Source organism: Knufia obscura, assembly GCF_036327395.1.
Source record: "Knufia obscura strain CCFEE 5817 isolate CBS 148926 chromosome Unknown scaffold_13, whole genome shotgun sequence".
In the NCBI taxonomy this organism is placed as follows: Eukaryota; Fungi; Ascomycota; class Eurotiomycetes; order Chaetothyriales; family Trichomeriaceae; genus Knufia; species Knufia obscura.
This window is the reverse complement of record NW_027042699.1, coordinates 146,062-168,240: the sequence shown is the minus strand read 5'-3', so window position 1 is coordinate 168,240 and position 22,179 is coordinate 146,062. Positions and strand designations below refer to the sequence as shown.

The 22,179-nt window shown below is 51.3% G+C and overlaps 8 protein-coding genes across 8 annotated transcripts; 5 read left to right on the top strand and 3 right to left on the bottom strand.

Moving 5' to 3' along the window:
- Positions 1–630: 630 nt before the first annotated feature.
- PMZ80_009238 (uncharacterized protein) lies at positions 631–1,083 on the top strand (the record flags this gene model as incomplete). Its single annotated transcript, XM_064877633.1, has 1 exon — positions 631–1,083. One exon carries the CDS (start codon positions 631–633, stop codon positions 1,081–1,083), a length of 453 nt encoding a protein of 150 aa, XP_064726358.1.
- Positions 1,084–1,714: 631 nt separating this feature from the next.
- Positions 1,715–3,058, bottom strand: NBP2 (HOG (high osmolarity glycerol) pathway protein; the record flags this gene model as incomplete). Its single annotated transcript, XM_064877632.1, has 1 exon — positions 1,715–3,058. The coding sequence occupies one exon, from the start codon at positions 3,056–3,058 to the stop codon at positions 1,715–1,717; it is 1,344 nt and encodes a 447-aa protein (XP_064726357.1).
- Positions 3,059–4,184: 1,126 nt separating this feature from the next.
- Positions 4,185–5,108, top strand: SSU72 (RNA polymerase II subunit A C-terminal domain phosphatase; the record flags this gene model as incomplete). Its single annotated transcript, XM_064877631.1, has 1 exon — positions 4,185–5,108. One exon carries the CDS (start codon positions 4,185–4,187, stop codon positions 5,106–5,108), a length of 924 nt encoding a protein of 307 aa, XP_064726356.1.
- A 531-nt stretch (positions 5,109–5,639) lies between these two features.
- On the top strand, positions 5,640–6,695 carry PMZ80_009235 (uncharacterized protein; the record flags this gene model as incomplete). Its single annotated transcript, XM_064877630.1, has 1 exon — positions 5,640–6,695. The coding sequence occupies one exon, from the start codon at positions 5,640–5,642 to the stop codon at positions 6,693–6,695; it is 1,056 nt and encodes a 351-aa protein (XP_064726355.1).
- Positions 6,696–7,243: 548 nt separating this feature from the next.
- On the top strand, positions 7,244–9,176 carry PMZ80_009234 (uncharacterized protein; the record flags this gene model as incomplete). Its single annotated transcript, XM_064877629.1, has 2 exons — positions 7,244–8,600; positions 8,719–9,176. The coding sequence occupies 2 exons, from the start codon at positions 7,244–7,246 to the stop codon at positions 9,174–9,176; spliced, it is 1,815 nt and encodes a 604-aa protein (XP_064726354.1).
- A 6,096-nt stretch (positions 9,177–15,272) lies between these two features.
- Positions 15,273–16,073, top strand: PMZ80_009233 (uncharacterized protein; the record flags this gene model as incomplete). Its single annotated transcript, XM_064877628.1, has 1 exon — positions 15,273–16,073. One exon carries the CDS (start codon positions 15,273–15,275, stop codon positions 16,071–16,073), a length of 801 nt encoding a protein of 266 aa, XP_064726353.1.
- A 995-nt stretch (positions 16,074–17,068) lies between these two features.
- Positions 17,069–18,723, bottom strand: PMZ80_009232 (uncharacterized protein; the record flags this gene model as incomplete). The annotated part of the gene is made up of 2 exons (XM_064877627.1): positions 17,069–17,961; positions 18,012–18,723. 2 exons carry the CDS (start codon positions 18,721–18,723, stop codon positions 17,069–17,071), a joined length of 1,605 nt encoding a protein of 534 aa, XP_064726352.1.
- Positions 18,724–20,843: 2,120 nt separating this feature from the next.
- On the bottom strand, positions 20,844–22,001 carry PMZ80_009231 (uncharacterized protein; the record flags this gene model as incomplete). Its single annotated transcript, XM_064877626.1, has 3 exons — positions 20,844–20,930; positions 21,030–21,784; positions 21,884–22,001. The coding sequence occupies 3 exons, from the start codon at positions 21,999–22,001 to the stop codon at positions 20,844–20,846; spliced, it is 960 nt and encodes a 319-aa protein (XP_064726351.1).
- Positions 22,002–22,179: the final 178 nt, after the last annotated feature.

Below are 22,179 nucleotides of genomic sequence, written 5' to 3'. Positions count from 1 at the left end.
CTGAAGTTTTCAGCCGTAGGAAGGGACGTTCCAGACCTATACAGTCCAGCAAGGGGCCTCCGTCGACTCATTTTTGTCTCCTGCTTTATCCATCGGCTTCGATATGAGGCACCGCGTTGCTGGCACCTGGATGTGATATGCTGCCTGAGAGGCTGGGCAAAGTCTACGTCGTACTTGCGCCAGCCGGAGTCATATGTTTTCAGAGACCGGCTATCAATCGCGAGGAGAAGCGGGCTCTGCTGGCAGTGATACGCCTTACCAACAGGTCAGCTTGCGAAGTTTTCCTCGTTTCCTCCTAGTACAACTACGATGGGCTGAGCACCACAACGCGCGTGTCCTGATTGACACGAACAAGCCTCAGCAACGCCTCCGAACCAACACTGATACTCTTATCCAGCAGAGTATAAAAGCTCGTTTTTTCCAGTCTCAACCTTCCTTCCTCTCTATACTACTTATCAAAACTACGTTATACTATCTCGCTTCTATCAAGTCTCATCAAACATAACCATATACACGACCCTTCCGATCAACACATACACACATACCTACATATACTCCAATCTTCCGCAACGCCACTCAACCACATACCCAATTACAACCTCAAATCCGATCCAACCATCGCCACTGACCATGTCCATTCCACCCACATCAGACCCCTGCCCCTCCTCCGGCTTTCCAACATTCGGCTTCGCCACCACATCCTCTTCAATTGGACCAAGCAACACAACCGTGCAACCAACAACACCCATGGGCGGCTCCTCAACTATCGACCGCCTCCTCGCCCACATGCTCCATCCCAAAACCACATACTCCATGTCGTCTCATACAAGTAACAATGTGAGCAATACACATGTGGAGGTCACGCTTCCGAGCGGATCATATACGTTTACTGGCGGTGATGGCGTGGAGTTTATGGAGAGGTTTAGGAGAGCGGAGAGGGAGAGAGATGGGAGGGAGGCACGTGAGAGGGAGGTGAGGAAGGTACGCAGTGGTGGAAATGATAGTTGCACGTCGGACGGAAGCGAGGGGTTCCCTCTGTTTGGCTTTCATAAAGCGGTGGGAGGCGCGGACATCGAGTTGTGAACAGGTTAGCCGACAAACGAGCTAGATGGGCCATTGACTGGGGGCCTGCGCTCTAGCAGGTCTGTACTGTGCTGCAATGTACTGGATAAGCTAGGTTCGGCAACAAAACTTCGGACTAAGGCTTGTGTTGGAGCAGCAGCCGAATAGCAGGACGGATGGAGGGTTGCTATATGGTGCTCGTGCTCCAAACGAGAATGAAGGCATCATCAACACGTTGGTCCTACCTCCAAACTGGCTGTGTCGTGCGTTGCATTGTACTTCATTATGCACGGACAGAAGCGGATACTTCATGTTCAATGACCAGAGAATAAAATTATGATTTTCGTCTTCGTCTCATCTCTCTTGCCTTTAGCACCATCGTGCTATACTCCTCATAGCTGCTATGTCCAATCCAACCCAACCCAATCTGCCCTGCCACCCTGCAAATGCAGCGTGTTGTCATACCAATCGAAACCAAGATGAACACATCGCTACCGTACCGTACCAAACCAAACCGAACCAAACGCTTCGATGCTCGAACGCAAAATCGTGAAACTTATGCAAATGCATTTTATGGTTACCCTCTGCTCAACACTGTATCTTTCTGCCCTAGAGCATCAGTTCAAACTGCAGGCACCGCAATCAAGGCGTGCTACTCCTTGTCTGGACTCCTCGCATCAGCCTCCTTCTTCATCGGACTGAAATCTCTCGAGCTCGTGCTGAAGTTGGACTGCACGGCTGGGTGTTTCTCCGTCCATGTGCCACCGTTACTCGTACTCGGTCTTGGTGTACTTCCACCCATATCCCCAGTGTCCTGATCAGCCGTCGTGGTGGTGGCCGGTTCATTCGCGACCGGACTCATCACATCTTTCGGTGTTACACCGCCATCTTCGATATCTATCGCATGCATAGCGTGTAATCCGTTGAGGCCACCTTCGATATGTCGTACTAGCCGCACAAATTCTTCAGGGACCAGGCCGCTTTCTCCAGATTGGGGGTCTTCTGCGACTAGCCAACCTTGACCGTGACGGTATGAGACTAGTACTATTTGTCCCTCTGATAGAGCCAGTTCATTTTCGTGCTCTGGTACAAAGTCGAAGAGCGCGACTGCCTTGCCATGCATCTCTTCATCAGGGCTTGCGATGGTGAAGGAGTAGTCTTTGCTGTAGCGTGTTTCGTCCTCCTCTTCCCCATCTGACCGATCTTCTTCTGACAAAGGCTCTCGATAGTCGTAGGGTGATCGCAGTCTTTGTAGCGGTTTTGCGAAATTGGAGTCCCTGTGTCTTGGCTCGGGCGGCCTTGAGTGGGTTTCTATTTCTCCTCCGGGCCCATCCATTTCGTCAGTATCGATGGGATGATACTCCTCGACTTGGTCGCCGTTAGCATCCAGTATGTAGCCTCTATCCGCGCCTGCTGCGCCTGGTGAGCGGCCTCTTTCGCCTGTGTTGGATCTGCTCTTCTTGTGCCTTGATTTACTTGTGACGACGGGTGACCGCAAGTCTTCGTCCTCACTGTAGGGTGGACCACCATCGTTGAAGGTCATTGCGGGTAATTGGTCGCGATTCGAGTTGTAATTGCTCTCCGCTAGCCATGGTGGTGTGGCTGACCATTGATTTCTCGAATCCTCCCATCCTCCAATCGCTGGATCTGAAAGACGCCTTGAGCGTTCACTGGCCGGTGTGGCGACACCTGATGCTTCTGCCTGAGGACCATAGTGTAGTGGATGAGTTGACAAATATGCAAAATCCCTAACGAAAGTGTAGGGCAAGCTAGAGTGGAAAGCAGGGAAGACTTGTGATACTGGTCTTGAGGCAGGGTCATTCGTTTTCGATTTGCTCGAGTAGCTAGATATCCTCCTCTGCGCAAAAGACGTCGGTCTGTTGGAGTTTGTTCTCTTTGGAGTCGTTGTAGTCATGAGTTGTGGCAGAGCCGGCGACTTCGCTTTAGCCGTCAGTTGAGGAGATTCGCTTGGAGGCGATGTGGTGATGGTAGCCATGGTGTCAAGCGCTTTGACGAGAATGTAATCCTGTGACCATGCGCAGTGGCAATGCGACCTGTTACTTCTATTCTCTCGTGTTGGTCTGTAACGCCGATCAAGGCCGTTGCCCCGCAGCCGCCGTGCGTTGTCTGATTACAACCTCGATAGATGTATTAAATGATGTTGTGATGGAATGTGCGGACGAGTAAATGCGCAATGTTGGCCAAGGGTCAAAAGAAAGTGTTGTCGTTCTGTTTGCCGGGATCTGGGGTGTTGGCGCAAGGCGACTGAGATGAGGAACTGGAATGGAATTGGTGGTTGAGAGGATGATCTAAATATAGTAAATCCTGAAACAGTCACTTTTTGATGCTGACAATGCCCAAAATGTAGCACAGTTGATGGGTTTTGGATGAGAACGGGTGAGTGCAGCGTTGTAAAAGTACAGCTGGTGCGTCTATGAAAATGCGAGAAGGAGCAGCGGTCTGTAGAGGCATTAACTTTCAGCGCAAGCAAGAGTTAACCCATTCGCACCTTCCCAAGCTGGCGTCTACCCACTGGCCTACCGCTGGAGTGGTGCCCGCTGAGAGGCACCAGAGGGCGCTAAACCTTTAAGCCTTGTGTTTCAGATTGCACTACTAAGCCTAATCCGTCCAGCTGCAGTTGGCCCAAAGTCGAGCTAGAACAAATTGACAAATCCCACTAGAATTATTCGTGATCCGATCCAGACTCTTCGCCAGCGAAGCGACAACTTTTCGGATCGAGTCAACACAACCTTCTCCGAGCCATACAGAACGCCTTCGCGGCACAAGATCGCGGCAACCACCTGAGAAAGAACACGCTACACCCCCAAGACAGTGCTTGTCAAGGGATATCACAAAGTAAGCAACCCCAGCATCCCACCCATCGCAGAAACTACCTACCGAGTACAACATGATGAACATAATTTATTGGAGCTGTCCTATTTGTCAATTGACATGCGGACAAACTATTCATACGCAACACAACTGAACGACATCAGTCAACTAAGCGCACTGGCACCTCGCAATGAAAGATTCATGCTGACCTTGGTCTTGAACAGCTCCCCCGTCTGTTCTCGCACGATAGCTCGAATGAAGTGACTTGATTGTTTACCTCCCCTCTCATCATGTCGGTCGACCCTCGGAGGGCGCGAATGCAGGCGCGCACAGCGACGCCTGTACAGCAGCCAGCACCGCCAGCGAAGCCACCTACTCCATCTCCTGGACAGACAGCCCAGATGACAATGGCCCCTCAACCACAGCTCGATGGTACTGCAGATCCGAGGTCAGCAGCGGCTACACCAGTGCCACCTCCTTCGGCGACCGCACCTGAGTCTTACAAGCTCAAATTTTGTACAGTCTGTGCGTCAAACAACAATCGGAGTATGGAGGCCCACTTGCGCCTTGCTTCATCAGGTAGATCCTATCCAGTAATATCTTTCGGCACTGGCTCTTACGTGCGACTGCCTGGCCCTACCATATCCCAGCCTCAAGTCTACAACTTCAATACCACTTCCTACGACAAGATGCACAATGAACTTCAAGCTCAAGATCCGAAACTATACAAGAACAATGGAATCTTGAATATGCTGGATCGAAATAGAAACATCAAATGGGGCCCAGAAAGATTTCATGACTGGGTGGTCGGCAAAGCAAGGCTTGACGCTGTAAGCAGAGGCGACAAAGGCTCTGCTGGTGCTGAAGGCGGTGTCGTGGATATCATCTTTACATGTGAAGAACGCTGCTGGGATGCTGTTGTAGACAACTTGCTTGATAGAGGCGCCCCTCTCAACAGGCCAGTCCACGTCTTTAACGTTGACATAAGAGACAACCACGAAGAAGCCCTGGTTGGAGGTAGAGCAATACTGGAGTTGGCCGACAATTTGAACGAAGCTGCTAACCAAGCAATGTCCATTCACGGCGCCAATGGCTGGGACAGTGCTTCTGGTGTTGCTCGATCAAGCTTTGACGAACGAGTCCCAGACATACTCGCTGACTGGCAGGAGAGGTGGCCGAATCTGCCTGCCTTGTGGACTTTGTCTTGGCTATAATAAGCCAGTTATGTGTTTTCACGACCCTAGCGCGGCGTTGGCGGTGGATTGCTTCTATCACGAGCATGTTCGATTTCTTTGGCCAGAGACATCAGCTGGTGCCAGTACTTGTAGTGCAATATCCGACCTAGGGTATCCTGGCGTGCAATTACAGCAGACATTGCTCTCTTATGATTGGTTCGGGCTAGCACCGATCATCATCTCCGTCTGCCTCGGCACGTTGTCGGCTCCCCATGTTCTGCCAAATCAACCCTTCGATCCATCATGCATCCCTCGTGATATTCGTCCCCTACCCCAGCCGTTCGCCAGAGTGTCATGAAAAGCTCAGCTTTCTGCAGCACCCTCAACAGCTCGATAGCAAGGTCAGCCTGTAGTCCGAACCATTTTACGAAAGGCTTCGATAGCTCCTGCCGCAATCATTCCTCCGGCCTTAGTCAAGCCAGGAGAACAGCTTCGACGACATCGAGCTCACGAGCAACAGTCTTCTTTCGCCTAACCAGCCGAACGAGTATTAGACCCTTACTCCCAGCAATGGCATCGAAGCCGTCAATACCGTGGTCCACGGACAACAAGCCCATAACAACCGATGCTAAACAGTCAAAGCCTCCGCCAAGGCCATCCCCTTCAGCCAGCACAATAGTCATCTCACAATCGAACAAAGTCTTGCTTCTTCATAGAACAAAAACATCCTCGGCCTTTCCATCAGCTCACGTATTCCCTGGCGGAAACCTCGAGGCCTCTGATGGTCCACTACCCGAGACTGACAGTGACCCCAAGCGACACCTTGACAGCATCGCATATCGCACGGGCGCCATACGCGAACTGTTCGAGGAATCTGGTGTGCTGTTAGCTCGAGAGACATCCACGTCTGACCAATCACTTCTAGAACTGGACCCGGACACCCGGCTGGCTGGTCGGAACGATGTCCACGGAGGCAAAATTTCTCTTCACGAGTGGCTGAAGAAGCAGTCAGCCACGGCGGTACTGGACACTGACTCGTTGATACCATTCACTCACTGGATTACACCTACCAATGTGCCTAAGAGATTCACCACCCAGATGTACGTCTATTTCGTGCCTGTCACAGAAAGACGTCGACATCTTCTGGCTACTGCCGACAAGGTCGAGACTATGTCGCCGGAATGGAAGACACCTGCACAATGGATTGAGGAAGCGGATGCAGGAAAGATCATCCTATTTCCTCCACAATATATCCTACTTCACATCATATCGTCCTTTCTCAACAAGCCAGGCGATCCGGCAGAAAGTCGTGATGTGCCCGAAGAAGAGAGAATGAGCCGAAGGGAAGCACTGCGGAAGTTTATGTATGAGGACAGAAGTCCAGTACCCTGGACCGACAAATTCATCTCGCCAGTGCCTGGTCCGTCAAAGTGGACTGATGGTCGGCAAATATTAGCGCTTGACAAGCAGGGCCCTGAGCTTAAAGATAGTGGCCTCTATGGTGACAAGAGTCGCTTCATACTTGTCGCGTTCAGCAAAGAAGGGCCTCGAAAGGTTGCGGTGATAGATCGCAAGGAAGCTGAGGCGACGCTCGCTAGCGCTTCGAGTGGCGCTTCTAAACTATAACTGACCGTGCAATAGATCAATAAGAATCGGAGCGGATGTGCCTTCTTCATTGTCAAGTCCTGATCAAGAATATATTGTGTGTTCTGGCACGTTTTGCTTTTCCTTGTTCTTCGGATATTCCACAACACCTGTACACGTCAGGAAGATTGGCAGCACGCGCTCGATCGCTCCTGCCTGTTTTGCGCCGTATCCTAACTTCACAGTTCGGGCAAGGGCAGGCAGACCAAAGCAATGTTTCTTGAAGTCAGACATCTCAGTCATTCTCTCCCGCTACAATTCTTTGTCTGTTATTTTCGACACAATGTTCATAACGGAACAGGTTTTCCTCAGCTTCTTTGTTGGTGTTAGATGGTCTCAAGCTATATCTTGTCTATCTGCTCTGATCTGTCCCACTCATTCGAACATATCACGTTTTGTCTTTCCAAGGATAACGGTCGCCGACACAGCTGACCAAATAGCACTGCTGGTAAGTGCTGGAATTCTTAGGTTCTTCTATTCAGCTCACATTCAAATTCACGAAATTTCAATCTAAAGCACAAGCTAACAAGATGCCGGCATCAGATCCAGACTCGGTTAACTGCAGAACTGTTCTTGCGGACCGTAAGCTCGTTCCCGATGAGCAGATCAGGCTGTTTTGCGACATTCTCTTCATGCGGTTCAATGTAGGAGAAGGTTTGCATGACGAGTACGCTCGCACCTGCTACATCAATCGCATCCGGCCACAGATCACCAAGTTGAGGTTCCCTCTTGCCAGACCGCATGGAGTCGTCCGGAAATTGCTATTGCCAGAACAATCAAAGTACACCTACCTCTGCGACATTCATTGCGGTCTGAACGCCGATTTCGTCCACCAATGGTTCAAATTTCTAGCTCTCGAGGTTGGTGCCAGAATGGAAATTCTACGATCTAGCAGTCAAGAGCACGTTGGAGTCTACGCCTGGCACTCCATCATCAAGCCATTGACACGTCTACATAAGATGTGGCTAACGCCGGAACAGGTTCGGGAGGCTTTCGGCGACTTCGTCGAGACCGGCTTTGATCCTCAAATCACATTGATTGATGCTAAAAGACAAGCCGATGGGTGCGAGGCATGCATACTAGCGCGCATAGCAGAACACCCAAACACACTTTGGGCCTTACACACCTTGATCAAAAGCAGAATCACTCCCGAATCCCACGAGCGTCATCCGACACGACTCCGACTACTCAGGCTTATCGATCCTTGGATCCAACTCTACCAAGACAGATACATGACAGCAGCCGAAGTCGCCAGCATGAAGCAGAAAGAAGCCAGTAACGGCCTAGCAGAAGAACTATACGAGAAACGGCAGGAGATCAAGCTTGAGCAACATCGACAAAGACGAGCACAACGCAAGCTTCTTGATGTTCGCTACTCCGGTTCCAAGAAGTACAAAGACCTTGTCAAGGATCTCGACGAGAAAGCACTCGATGAAAACCTTTACGACGCCGAACACGATATCATCGATCACTACGCTGCTCTCCGGGCAAGTCAACGTGCCTCAGCACTGATAGTCGCCGGCAACATCGATGCAGCAGCGAGCTCTAGCTCCGTGGGAACTGGTCCCTACCTTCCCTACCAATCAAAAAGCAAGGCCTCACCAGCATCTTCTTCTGCCTCAGCTACTATCCGAGGTCAGCCATACCCAAGCCCATATGCCCCAAAATCAAATATGGAATACAACAAAGCTTACCAAGACAGCAGATACTCCATCAACACCATCCGCAATAACGAACGAGCACTGTTGGCCTCACGAGCTACCCTCCATGATATCAACACTAACACGAATGGGATGCAGCACCCGACACAGTATTCTCCAGCACGTCCTGATGAGATGGCCGCATTTGAAGGACAAAACAGCCGAACTCGACGCCCTGATACCGCATGTACGGCCTGGCCATTCGTGTGTAATGGGTCAAGGGTTGAACTCCGGGTGGACCTATCGGGACCACAGCCTGCTCCCGAGCGGGTGCCCAACACCAAGCCCACGACTAAGTCAAGCAGGTGTGATCGCGGAGCAGGTCGAAAGTAGGATCGTGAGGGCCCTGCCCGATACCGATGACACTCCACCAACACACTCGGGAACAACAAACAAGCACTTCTGGAGTCACACTCTACCCTCCCTAATCTCTGAACTAGCCTCCCAAGAAGACATCAACCGGCGCAGTATGCACCAGTACATCCTGAAGAAGTGGCCGCATTTGAAGCAGAACATTCCGGAGATAGATCGTCTTATTCCGCACAAACGGTCTGGCCGCTGGGTGCGACTTGATCGCGAGTTAAGTTGCGGCCTGTTCAAGTGGCGAGATTACTCGGGCCTGCTGCCGCCGAATGGTCAGGAGCAATTGTACGGGGATACGGAGGGGTTGATGGGGTCGTCCGATCTCAGTCTCAGCATATCAGAAGGGAGGGAAAAGGAAATAGAAACCCAGGGACAGGTAAGCGAGTCGAACCTGCCTTGAACGACCGGCTAACAAAAAGACAACCTCCAGGCTCACACTACAAACACCAACATCCCCATCAACATCGAACCAGACTTCTACTACCACCAGCGTCCCCAAGACCAAGAATCACGCTACACTGACATCCCCGTCCTCGACTCTCCCTCCTTCTCCTCTTCTCGTCGAGCCAGCACAATCAGCCCTGTCAGCACTCGCAACGCCGGTCGAAGCCGCTCAAGCACAGTCAGCGCAGTGAGTTCTCGCTCCAGCTATTCGGCATATTACCAACGGAATGGGGCACGGGGTTACGCGAATCAACCTAGTAATCTAAGATTTGAGGCTAGATTGTCGAGACCGTTTGATGAGCCTGCTGCGACGGGGGCTGAGAGGCCGGAGGAAGCGGTTCATGAGGAGAGGTATAGGTAAGTAAGTAAGTAAGTGAATAACGGTAGATGGCTAGCCGCAAGGCTGGAACATTGAGGGTTCAATTTGCTCAATAGTAGACGAATCTGAAGTTGATTTCTGAAATGATTGCGAATGTATTCATTCCTAGTCCTGATTATAGTATTATTCGTGAACCGATCACTGATGAAAGAACCTGCTCCAATGCCTTTCTTGTGCCTTCCTTGCCCGTAACTCCGCTCGAACTGCAGTGTTCTAAACCAGTCCCATCCCCAGGTTCGATGATAACCTGAACTCCTGCCCGCGAGCCAGCCGCGTCCAAGCGCCCTGGACAAATGAAAGAACTCCGTTTCCAAACTCTTCTCCTAAGAAGCAAATTCAAATGAGTGGCACCGCTCTGACCATGCAGCACGGCATAGATTGCCCTTTCTTTCTCTTCTACCCTCTCCTCTCCTCTCTTTCACACAACCAATGCACCCTCACAACATCAACTCAACCCCGTTGACCCCTGAACGGAATGCTTTCCCGTCCTCAAAGCAACTTCTTCTACTATCCCGGTCCGTCCACGCAGACCCCACCCCTTGCCCTACCCCATCCAAGTCCCCTCACAATCCAGCTCATTAATTGAGAGGTCTAAGCCCCCAACCCCAACAAATCCAAATTCAAATCCCCCGTCGTCAAACTGTTATCACTCAAAATACTATTATTGTTCAGATTATTACTCAGGTTATCATTCAAAAAGTTACTCAGGACTTCGGTTGAGGATGTGACTGTTGTGTCGCCGTTGGGTGTGTCGTCGTTGTCTTCGGAGGTGTTGGCGAGGTTATTGAGGTTGAGGGAGGAGGATGTGTCTTTTGAGTTATCTGTGTTTGTGGTGCTTGTGAGGGTTTTGGTGACGTCGATGGGGGAGGATGTGGATGTGGATGTGGATGGTTGGGCGGTGTTTTCCTGGGACTTATCAGCGATCTGTACACGCTGAGATTCCGGATCGGATGCGTGGCACGTCATGCTAAAAAGCAGCATAAAGATAAAGATGATAGAGCGTCGAATGGAGCAAATAGCACGTAAGGATGCTCAGCAAGAAATCAGGAATCGATATTGGTAGGGCTCCTAAAGCTCGTGGCGGATGCCGGTGTCGGTGTCGCTAAAGAACCATACCAATATCAATTCCTGTGTTGCTTAGCAGAAACACGAATCAAATGACTTACATTTCCTTGTGCGGCGTGGGCGGCCCAATTTGTTGTGTGGGAGAGGTCTGTTGTTGTGGGGAGGTTGGGTGCTGGTAGTGGTGCGGCGAAGAGGGTGAATGGGAGGGAGACGAAGAGGATGAAGAGGAGACGGAGGGGGGCCATTGTCGTGCGTGTTGAGTTGAAGGTCCACATGGTGGTTGAGTTTGGTTGAGTCGAGGTTGTGATGGAAAGAGCGATCGGTGTTCGGAGCGTGGCTTCTGTGGAAGGAATGAGTGATGCTTGTGAGTAATTGTGGTTTAGCTGAGAGAGATGAGGCAGATGTTGAAATCAATGGATGTCTGAAGGACGCTGATATACCTGCTTGTCAGCTCGTGAAGGGTGCTCGGGGGATGAGGTCTCATATTCAAAATATGGTCATAAGATTGATGTTTCGCCTGCGCGGGCTCCTGTTATTGGGGCAAATCAGGTAGGTGAAATCCAAGAGTTTCCTCGCATGAGCCATATTCAATCGGGAGAGTGCAATCTGAGAAGGGTGGGTAGAAGGCTTGTTGGCATATATTTTGCATCCCTTGCATGACGGAAGGCATAGGAGAGGCTTTCGAACGTTTGATACGAGATCCGCCCTGAACAGTTCTAGTCATGCTGGAGCAAAAATGCCAAAACATGTCACTGGTGGAAATGTCGTGATCTGCTCGAAGAGCCGACGACGTATGCTGCGAAGATAAGATGTAGCAAGGAAATAAGAAGGAGGAGATACCTCGATTTGAGTAAGAAAGAATAACATCTACGGCAGATCCAAAGTGCCAGTCGCGCATTGTAAATAGGTCGCTCGAGCATCCCCTAAGATTACTAAACTAAGTCCGTGGATCAAACGCGACCCGCGCACAGACACCCAGCAGTAAAGAAACCGAAAGAGTGTACACTAAATAAGTATTGTAGAAACGAGCCGTATGATATCGTGTGAGGTCGTAAGTCCTTGCCATAGCATATCCCGCTTCCGACTTCCGACTTGCAAAGACGATCCAGCCTAGTCGTGATGATGGCTTCATGCAATGCCCTCCGAGAACGCCCTGCCGAAGCCGTATAGCTCTTCCAAGATTCTTCCTAATTCCATAATCCATACCATCAACATCTCCCACCTACGAATTGATCTTATGCAACGGACAACCTCCGCCCCTTCCTACCCACTCAACGATACACTCCTCATGGAACTTACACCAGCACTCCAACCTCACAAGACGTTCTCCGACCTCGTACTCAACCATACATATGCTGCACTCAACACTACTCTCGTCTAGCTCGCCGTCAGAGTTCGGCTGAGGCGTACAATCCTTCTCCGTCGCCACGAATCTGATCATTCCTAGAGCGTGCGGACGTGATGAAGCTGGTCGTGTAGAAGATGATGTTGCATGAGAGGTGGTAATAGGAAGAGTCGGACCTGAAGCGCCAAAAGTCTGTGTTCGTCGTTGTGGCTCAGACTGCGCAGGTAGTGAGGTGGACATGCTTGCAGGAGGTGGTTGCCTCTGCGTTGGCGTCGATGTATCGTGCTGAAGTATGCACTCCATGATGTGGCTCTCGCGCTCTGCTTCTTCGCCATTGGGACCTTTAGGTGGAAGCTCGCGGCGGCAGACAGGACAAATGTCTTCTTCCCTTATTCTTGGACGTGCTGGTCTTGGTGCTGTTGTACTTGATGATGGATGTGGTCGTGACTGCATGTCGTGATTTCTTGTGGATTCTAGCATTGAGGAAAACCGTGGGCGACTACTAAAGGTTGGGAGAGGCGGAAGTGGTCCTTGCCGGGAGTCGAGCGAGTAATAGCGGGAGTGCATGGGTGTTGCGGAAGGTGGGTAGCGGTTTTGAAGACCCTGGAGATGATTAGTACTGCCAGCAGGTACAGATAGTGATGTGCTTACCACAATGTGATGTCTCGGAGCAGTTGTGTATACCTCTGGGCTTGAACCCGACTCGTCTTCCTCTTCGTCCATACCTAGATGTACCCTAGTGCCAGGATGTTGTAATCGTGCGTAAAGCTGCCTATCGTTCTCCGTGGATAATGTAGGAGGAACATTCATGTTATACTGCAAACGTGGAAATTCAGTCAGCGTTGGGGGTGCAGACCGTTGTAGATCGTTCGGGCCTCCTCCAAACAGTTCTCTACTTTGCCCTGCAGCGAACGAAGAATGTCTTTGTGGTTGTTCCCTCAATATGGCCAACAATTCTGGTTGAGGATCTGGTACGCAAGGATTGCACAACCTGACTTTCTCTCCTCCGCCTAATGCTGGATTCGGCCTTCTGTAGGGCAATCCTGTATATCCGCCTTCTTCTTCATCTTCACCTCTAGTCAGATCGATAGTGGGTATCTCGGACGGTGACAGGGAATCTTCTAACGTGCCCGGCGGGTGCACTATATACTGCCTAGGTATGGTAATGCGGTGAGGAGAGCAGTCGTTACACACGACCCTTCCACATTTCCTGCAATGGTGGCGTCTGAAGAGGAAACCAAAGGGACGGCGGCATATGGGACATTCCGAGACCTCGTTGTCGGGCTGCCAGCGGGGAACAACATATCCTCTGGAACCATTGGACGAAGTCCTATGTTGTCTCGGGGGACTAGTGGGTGGTAGACCACCACTTCCAGGCGCAGGCGGAGAGGAGCTTGTCAAATCGATGACTTCCCTCTGCTCAGGGTTGCCGCCTTGTGAGGCTGATGACCGTTGCGAGTCCCGGCGTGGGACGGTCTGATAGTATCTGTTGTCTCGACTCGTGAGGCCGCCTGTAGTGGTCCTTCGTCTTCCAGTCTCTTGTGCCGAGGCAGTCAACCTCCTCTTACGATCCAGAGCAACCATCGTCTGTCTTCTAGCATCCGGAGACATATCTGGGCGTGGGAGTGGAGGAAGGTCATGGTTGAGGTCCGGACCGAAGGAAGATCGATAGTGAGGGACTCGTTCTGAATGACTTCGGCGAGGCAGTGATTGCTGTATGGGAGGACTGGAGCCACTGTCCGAGATCGTTTGCCTCAGAGCCGGCTCCTGGGCTATGAGTGGAGGTGAGAAGTCGGTACCCTGGCGACTCATAATGGTATCGAGTATGGTGTGTGTACTTATTGCTGGTTGATATTCTGTCTTCAGCAGCAACAGTCAAGTACTCTGTCCTGCTTCAGCTGCTAAAGCCCATGAATCAGTAGTACATGTGCTATCAAGTTCAAGAGGGAAGCCAGCAGACAGTGTGCCCTGCAGTGATATGCACCATGCGTGCATGTGATAAATGTATCCGTAAGGCGTCGTCGATCACTAATGATGTGGCAAGAGCACCAGGCGCGACGAAACAGAAAGAAACTAAATGGAATATGCAGATAGGATGATGGTTGAGCTCGATGACCTGAGGCAGATATTGTTCATGGTATATATTATGCTGTCGTTGTTGTGGCATGAGGCAGGTCGCGTGTCATGCTTGTGATACACAATACTTAGTGGATTTAGGTAGTCTTCGAGGAAGTCGACTTCCGCTCTAACTCAACATCCCCGCTTCCGCACGCAAGTACAACTTGACCACTGACCGTACGCTAAAACCTGCTTGGATTTGTGCTTAGAATTCAAGGCGGGAGTAATAACAGCCATGCCACCCTTGTAAGGGGCGCTCACCGTTTCCCGGACACGTCCCGGAAAGTCAACGTGAGCACCTTATCACGCCTAAGTTGCCTAAAGAATCTTTGCTTAGAAGCGCTCATCTTGACTTTCCGGGGCGTGCCGGACTGCAGGCAAGTGTACGGTAGACCAAACTACTCTCATGTGCAGCCGTCAAGCGCAAACAACAGGGCTTTCCGACGCCCATCACCCGTACTCGTTCTATTCGCCTGTCCCTTCCATTACGCTCCTGTGCCATCAAACGTTTCCGGTTGGTACATAGGGCAGATGCAGAGACAAAAGGACATCTCCAGATAAGACAGGTCTTGCACAGTTGCCCCCCAGGAGTGCGGGCTAGCCCGACCTGGCCCCGCCCTGAGCGGGACACTTAGAAAGCGATACGACTATCCTTGGCTGATCGTTGAGGCCGGCAAGTCAGAACGCAAGTCAGAACACGGTGTCCTCGAGATTGAAGGTATCTCTTGATACATGGGGTACCTGATTCACTGTATGAACATGATGCTAAGGGGGAAACTGGTTAGCCCGTCTTAGATGATGTTGGACAGGACGATCGATTGTTCGCGGCAAGCGCTGGCCCCCTCTTGGCCACCAAGCTCAAGCGGTCCCAAAACGGGCCACGGTTTGGTTCGAGCCAGTAAAAGGACACGAATAGCAGCAATATCTCTCTTTCATCAGAAGTGCGAAAGACAGCTCTACCCTGTCTCGTCTCTTTTACGGAGTACAAATAGTGAACTGTTTTCGGTTGAGGATGACATCAAGTCGTAAACAACACTTGCACTGCTACAAGCACGCGATTGAAGCCTGATCAAGGAAGGAGCATATGAGGTTACTGTTCGCCCTGTGCGTGCCTCCCATTAACTAGCTACAGACTCAGTATCATCATGTTCATAATACACCAACCACTCTCAGAAAACCATACCCAAGATCTCGAACTGCCAACCGAAAAGACCGAGCTTCAGAAGACAGCCTTTGATCGCATCATCATCTCAATCGACGACTTCATCATCTTCCTCCAGGACCTCTACCTCCCCACAGATGCTATTCTAGTCCCTCCAGAAGGCGGCTGGCCAGACATCACAAAAGAGACCTGGTCCAGCTTCGGCAAGTCCGACGAAGTCATTGAGGTTCTTCGGCACCTTACGTACGTCAAGCCATACCGCACTAGCGACCCCTACGAGTTCATTACCGGTGGGGGTCTCTATGACTTCCGCAATCCGAACAGGGTAAAGGAAGCCACACGCGGCGACGGTCGGTTCATTGCGTTCATGACCGAGATCCCTGACCGACCTGCACCACCTTACGTTGTGGGAATTCTTCGTGGTAGTGGGTCCTGTCCCGTGAGACTCCTTGACTGCAGAAATGGTCTCGTATACGGAGAAGGGACACACGAAGGAGGGTGGAGCGAAGGCGTCAGACGCCCCGTCGAGGACTACTTTGCCCTGCTGAAGGAGCGCTTCAGAAACATGCAACTCCTGCCGCAGGGGCGCTATAACGTAAGCGAGGAAGGTAATTCATTCGAAACTATTCGAAGACCACTGAAGGAGATTTACAAGAGACACGGTTGGCCAGATAATTACCGCAGAGACGAATGCGTTGCGGAGGTGGCGGAGTTTGGGAAGGCGAGCAATATTGTTCGGCTTCAGGACGAGTACCTGAGGTCGTTAACACCAAGAGTAGGATAGATCTCGGCATCGTTAGTGCTAATCTATTGTTTTGAACCCGGGAGCCTGGATACTAGAGTATCGCGGCGTCGAGGGGTGAGACCTAGTGCGAACATAGCCTGATGATACCGAAGGATCTGGCTCGCGAGTTGGCTGTACAGATCCACGCCCAGGAAAAAACAGTCTGTCAAAGCAGAGAAAGAGCAATTCAACAACGAAGACAATCACGATCCAAAACCAGTACTATGGCCCTTAGTTGTCGTCTCCATCGACACAAGTCCACCCGTCCCTGTAGAATCGACCCCCCCCCCCCCCCCCCCCTCTTCTTGAGCATCTTTATCTTCACTGACTGCCAGATTGCGAGTTTCGCCGCTACCTCCAACCCTCCTATCTCGTTGATGACGCCAGCATCATCGTCCTCCCCAGAGTACCGAAGTCCCTTCCCCGGACCCCATCACTCGTGCCTTCGGTCCGTCATTGAGACTCCATCTCCCAAGCACTCCACCTACAGCAACATTCAATTGCAACCTCCCAAAAGCACGACAACGATAGCATCACTAAATACAGTACTGCTCAGTAGTACTTCAGCACAACGTCACGATATCCTCATCACAAAGACCCACGGGTAAACTTACAGGGGCTGGATAGTAGTAATGCAGTACTAGCCTAGGATAGATTGCTGCTCAGACATCTGGTTTACACGTCACTCCCTCGCTGAGATTGATACGTAACGGGACGACGTGGGAGATCTACTCTACGGTTCTGCGGCGCGTATTGTCTCGCAACCAAGCTTCGCGTCAGTTCTGTATGTGTCATGTTGATGGTCTCCCGTTACGGCTTCAATGCCATGTTGTTCGATGCGTCTGAAGATATACTGGTCGAATCGAAAGATGCTCGAATCGATTGAGACCCTCTATTTCTGAATGAACTTTTTGACCCTTTCTATCGTCTATGCTGTGGCCTAACAGTACATACATATACTAGCACTTTTCCTTCATCTCCTACCCGCACCCTTATCACATCTTAAACTGAAACCTCGGATTCGTTCTCAAAAACTCAGCATACCTCATCAACAACCACAGCATCGGCACAAACAGCAGCGCAACAAACGCTAACAAGCTATTCCCCCATCCATACCCCAATGAGGCATAAAGCCTCCTCCCAGCCAATGGTAACAGCGCACCACCGAAACTCCTCAAAACGGTATTCGCTGCCATAGCACTGGCCGCATAAGCTGTGTATGCATCGACGAGGTACACGCCAATCGGCATGAACGAACAGATCATCCCAATGCTGATCAGACAAGTGCCAATTATAGGCACAATCCAATGTACTTTGTACTCCGCTGTCCAGCCATACAAGAGCAGTCCGGCGGGCGCCCAGAGACTGTTATGGAGCAGGAAAGGTAGCCTCATCTCTGGAGTCATGACGCCGTTGTTCTTCGCGGCTCGTTTCTTGAGCATTCGATCCGAAGTGCCGGCGAAGAGGAACAGTCCGATAATTTGACCGAATCCTAGGCCTAGGAAGACGAGTCCAACGTTGCCTTTGCCGATACCGTATTGGCCTTCGAATACGATGGTCAAGGTGCTGAACATGATGTAGAGGTATCCGTAGACTAGCGCAATGTACAACGAGAGGAGGAAAACAATAGGCGACCTCACCAACATTTTCGTCGGCCGAATGACGTTAGCAAGGACGATCTGACTGGGTGTGCGACCCGACAGCTCAGATGGTGCTCGAAGATCATGGTTTCCCGTTTCCTTCCGCAACTTCTTCGCTTTTCGTTCTAGTAGGACAGGCGGATATGTCTCGGGTAAGGTGAAAATCGTCAACACAAGCATAACAGCTGTCCAGATCGAGAGCAGGTAGAAGTTCCATCGCCAGCCGGCGTACTCACTAAGATAACCGCCTGTACATCGTCAGTATATCTTGATACACAACTGCCGGTCCTAGACGTACCTATTACCGGTCCTAAAGTAGGGCCTAGCAGGATAGGCAATGTCCACGCTGACATGACCATACCACGTTCTTCTTGTTTCCAGCAGTCTGCAATCGTTCCCGATCCTATCGTGATTGGACAAGACCCCGCGAGACCAGCGAGGAAGCGCATAACAATGATCATTGGCATACTGGTGCTCACGCCGCAGGCTATCGTCCAGACAAGAAAGAAGAAGGTACACACGTTGTATACAATAACCCGCCCGTAGAGCTCCGACATGGGTGCTATCACTAGCGGCCCTAGGGCATATCCAAGCACATATATACTGACCACAAAAGATGCAAGGTCAACGTTTGTGGAATGAAACTCGTCCATCATATCCGGTACTCCAGGCGCAAACATCGAGCTTCCGAATGGTGTCAGCAATGTCAGGGCAGCAATGATCAGCATGTTTTGCCATTTCTTCTTCTTCGTCCAGTTCAGTGGCTTTTCGGGGTCATCGGCGCCCTCCCAGTCCACAAGGTTGGCATCTTTGGTTGGTACCCTTTCGACAGCATGGGCATCCTCATGGACACCTTTCTCTGGATCCGAGATTTCGTGTGGCGCATGACTATCAGAAGAAGTATCCGAAGACAATCGGTGGGGCGACGGCGGCTGCGATATTGCTGGCTGTGCGTTCTCCGTGGAGGCAACGCGAGACAAGGCCGAGAATATGGATTTCTCTTCCGCCATGATAGTTGACTAGTGGTGGGAATGCTGCCGAACGAAGTTAGTTTTCGCCAGTCTCGTTTATTTCGAGTTACGGAAGTTGCGAAGTCGGCAGCAGGCTGCCATGAAGATCGATGTAAATCACATTGGCAAGCTGAGCCAGGCGCGCCCGGTGGTGTCTGTTTGCTTACCTGACGTTGAAAATTGGTACCTTTCATTCGTGCCTCGGTCTAAGGTACTCTTTTGGAGACAGGTATTTGCTTTGGACAGTCCCACAAGACTGACAGGCCTCGAGAGATGCTATTGCAGTTCGATTACTTGGACCAGGGCTATGGTCGAGGCTCAGTGGTTGTCGAGGAAAGGTTGATTGAACAGGGAAGCTCGTCGTAGCAGACAATGAATCATCTTTCCAAGCGAGGTTTGATCCGAGCACCGGACTTTGGAGCGATGCAGATCAGTTGCGCGGAAGTCCTCACCTAGGAAGTAGTATCAGATCCACAATATTGAATCGGTATTGTGCGCCATGTTTGCGGAGGTATTATTGTTGAAGATCAGTCTCCGACGCAGTCAGAGGCGCGAGCTTCCCAATGGGGAGCGCTTAGAACCATATAGTAGCATCAAACAGCGAGGAAGGAACGTTTCCTGTCGTGCTAGCTGCGGTAGCATCGAGTCACGGCTAACCGGCACAGAAAAGGCGGAAAGGACGACTGGCGCAGTTAGACCTGACGAACGCCTGCAGGTGATGCAGTTAAGCTTCCATTGATGCGATAGACCTTTGTCGCGTGCTTCGATAGTTATAGTAAATCATTAATAACGATTTGATGTTGACGTTCAAAGGTATCGAGGAAAAGTGCCAATGTACCGGCACAAATTGTTTTGTACTCAGTGCACTGTGCAGTGCTCGGGCCATAAATTCTCCGGAAACTTTAGGCCTAATTTTCATGCTTGGCTGTCCGGTGACTTTCTGACCCTGACTCGGAGGAGTACTGTGCTGGCCTGAAAACACATTCCAGAGGCCTGGGACACTGAAATTATATGCGTGGGCAGTTCACTATATGTGAGTTTTGTCGTGATCCGGCGAGCCCATTTGCGCTTCACGGAGCTATTAGACGGCCCAGTCCTCGACAAACTTGCTGCAGGGACGGGGATAACTTTTCTGAAGTACTGGCAGGGCTCGGCCAATAGTACTGGCCTGGAACCCTAAGAGACGATAGGTATTCGTTCATACGCATCACATCTGACATGTCCTCGGCCATGTATTGGTATCTCGACCGCCAGCGCCACTGAATCTATTGCCGTTCAGTCGGAAATCCGAGGTCCGGCATGCTATCGATCTTCCTCGTTATCCTCAATCCTGATCCGCCGAAAAGAGGGGGTTTTCCTCGCTTCGCGCGGTTCTAAAGTTCGTCCCAGTCCGTCTTCCAATCTGTGGACCCAAGGGCGCTGGCCGACATAGTCCTTTTCTTTGCGCAGCGCAGAGCGGATGCTATACGTCTTCTCCCACTCCTTGTGATTAGGAGCGGTATGTTGGGCTAGATAGAGACAGAGCTGGTAAAGCGGGATGGCGAGGCCGTGTACAACCTGTTTCGAGCAATGTTTAACACTTTTGCACCAGAAATCTTCACTGCTGCGCCCACCTAGACGACAGGGCTATGGGTAAACTCACAATACTGCACAATACCACAAACCACACAACCACCCTCACAACCTCACTCAACACTTCAACATCTCCTCTCATGCCCTCGCCTGATTCCACTTCTGTGCGCAAAAATTCCAAGGCGACATGCTGATAGAAAATTGCCGAGACTCCGATGGGGCCAAAGAAGCCTACAAACAGCGACTGGGGTGCGCCGTTTACCTGCCACAATAACTTTTGCAGCAGCAACAGCACCGGTGGACGGCGTAACATAAGTATGACGATGCTCAGAACAATGAGACGCCACAGAGAGACGATAGACGAGGCAAATAAGGGCCAGGGACAAACGGCACCGAACCAGACGAAGAAACTGATGTTCAGTAGCAGATCGATCGTCGGCTCGAAGGAGTCATATTTGGTTTCGTTGCGGTACCAATCACTGCAGTGACCCTATAGTTAGCTCGGAGCTTTGATGTTATCCGATACAATGGATCGTGTGGGTCAACACTTACTCCCATGAGAGCGCGTTCCCTGCCACAAAGCAAGCTAGAACATCGTCGCGGCCAACCATCCCGCAGGTGCCGACGAGGAGGACCTGCAATGGACGTTAGTAGCCGCACCTGGCACACTGAAGGGGAGAGGAAAGACGAAACGCGAATCAACCGCTCATGCAACAAAACCAGCGCTGACTCACCGCCATCACAACAGTCGTTGCGAAAACGCTCTCCTTATCCACATAATGCAACGACTTCGCGACCTTCAGACCCCTCCTAGCAACCCATCCCACAAAAACACCCCACACAACACTCAGCACTATCGTAAACCCCCACATCTCACCAAACCACATTCCCATCGCAGACCTAGCACCACCCCAGTCCCCTGCTGCCCCGCCATCACCAGCTTCACCCACGTACCCACTGGTGCCAAGGTACTTGATCAAGTACAGCGCGAAATACAGAAACGGATACCCCAACCCATCATTCGCACCACTCTCGGCACTAATAAGCTGTGCCATAGGCACAGGGACATGCTTATCCGCCCACCGACCCTTAATGATAGTATTACTCAACACCGGATCCGTGGGCGCGATACAAGCCCCAACGGCCAATGCGTGCAGAAAAGGCATGCGGCTCAGAGGCCCGTCTGTCTCGCCTGGTACGCAGACGATAGCCCAGATGAACAGCGAGGAGATCAGCCACATGCCGACCATGGCTGGGCCGAGCATGGTGGCTAGGGCGCGCCATTGCGTGCGAGCATAGCGGGCGGGGAGCTGTACGCCGGCCAGGCAGACCTGGATTGAGAGGACCAGACGGGCGAAGTCATGCGTGACGGGTTCGAAGGGGTGAGAAGACTCGGATTCTTCGCCGAGGTTTCCTGAGATGAAGGTGCGGAGGTTTATGATGTTGGTGGTATGCGGGGATACGACGATGCCCGCGAGGAGGGATACGACTGTTCATTTGGAGAGCCGGGTCAGCATGGAGTGTGGCCCAACCTGGGGGCGGCAGGCAGGCAGGCAGGCCATTGAGGGAGGGTTGATTGATCACATACATGCTTCGGAAATGTAGAGGCGTTCTTTGACCAGGTAGGATACGAACCCGAAGAAGAAGAGGAACGTCCCCAGGACTCCGCATATACAGTTGAAGTGGGTAGTGCGTACGTTCGGCATGGTGAGCGATGCCACACTCGAAAAGGGTGAAGCATTTGGCCTCAGGATAAATGAAGGGCACGGGTGTCTGGGGTATTGTCAATCAAAGCGGTTGGTCTTGGATTGTGTACACCAGATTTTATTGGCACGCAAACAGATAATGGTCATAGTTCAAGGGCAGCCGCTCTACAGTATCAAT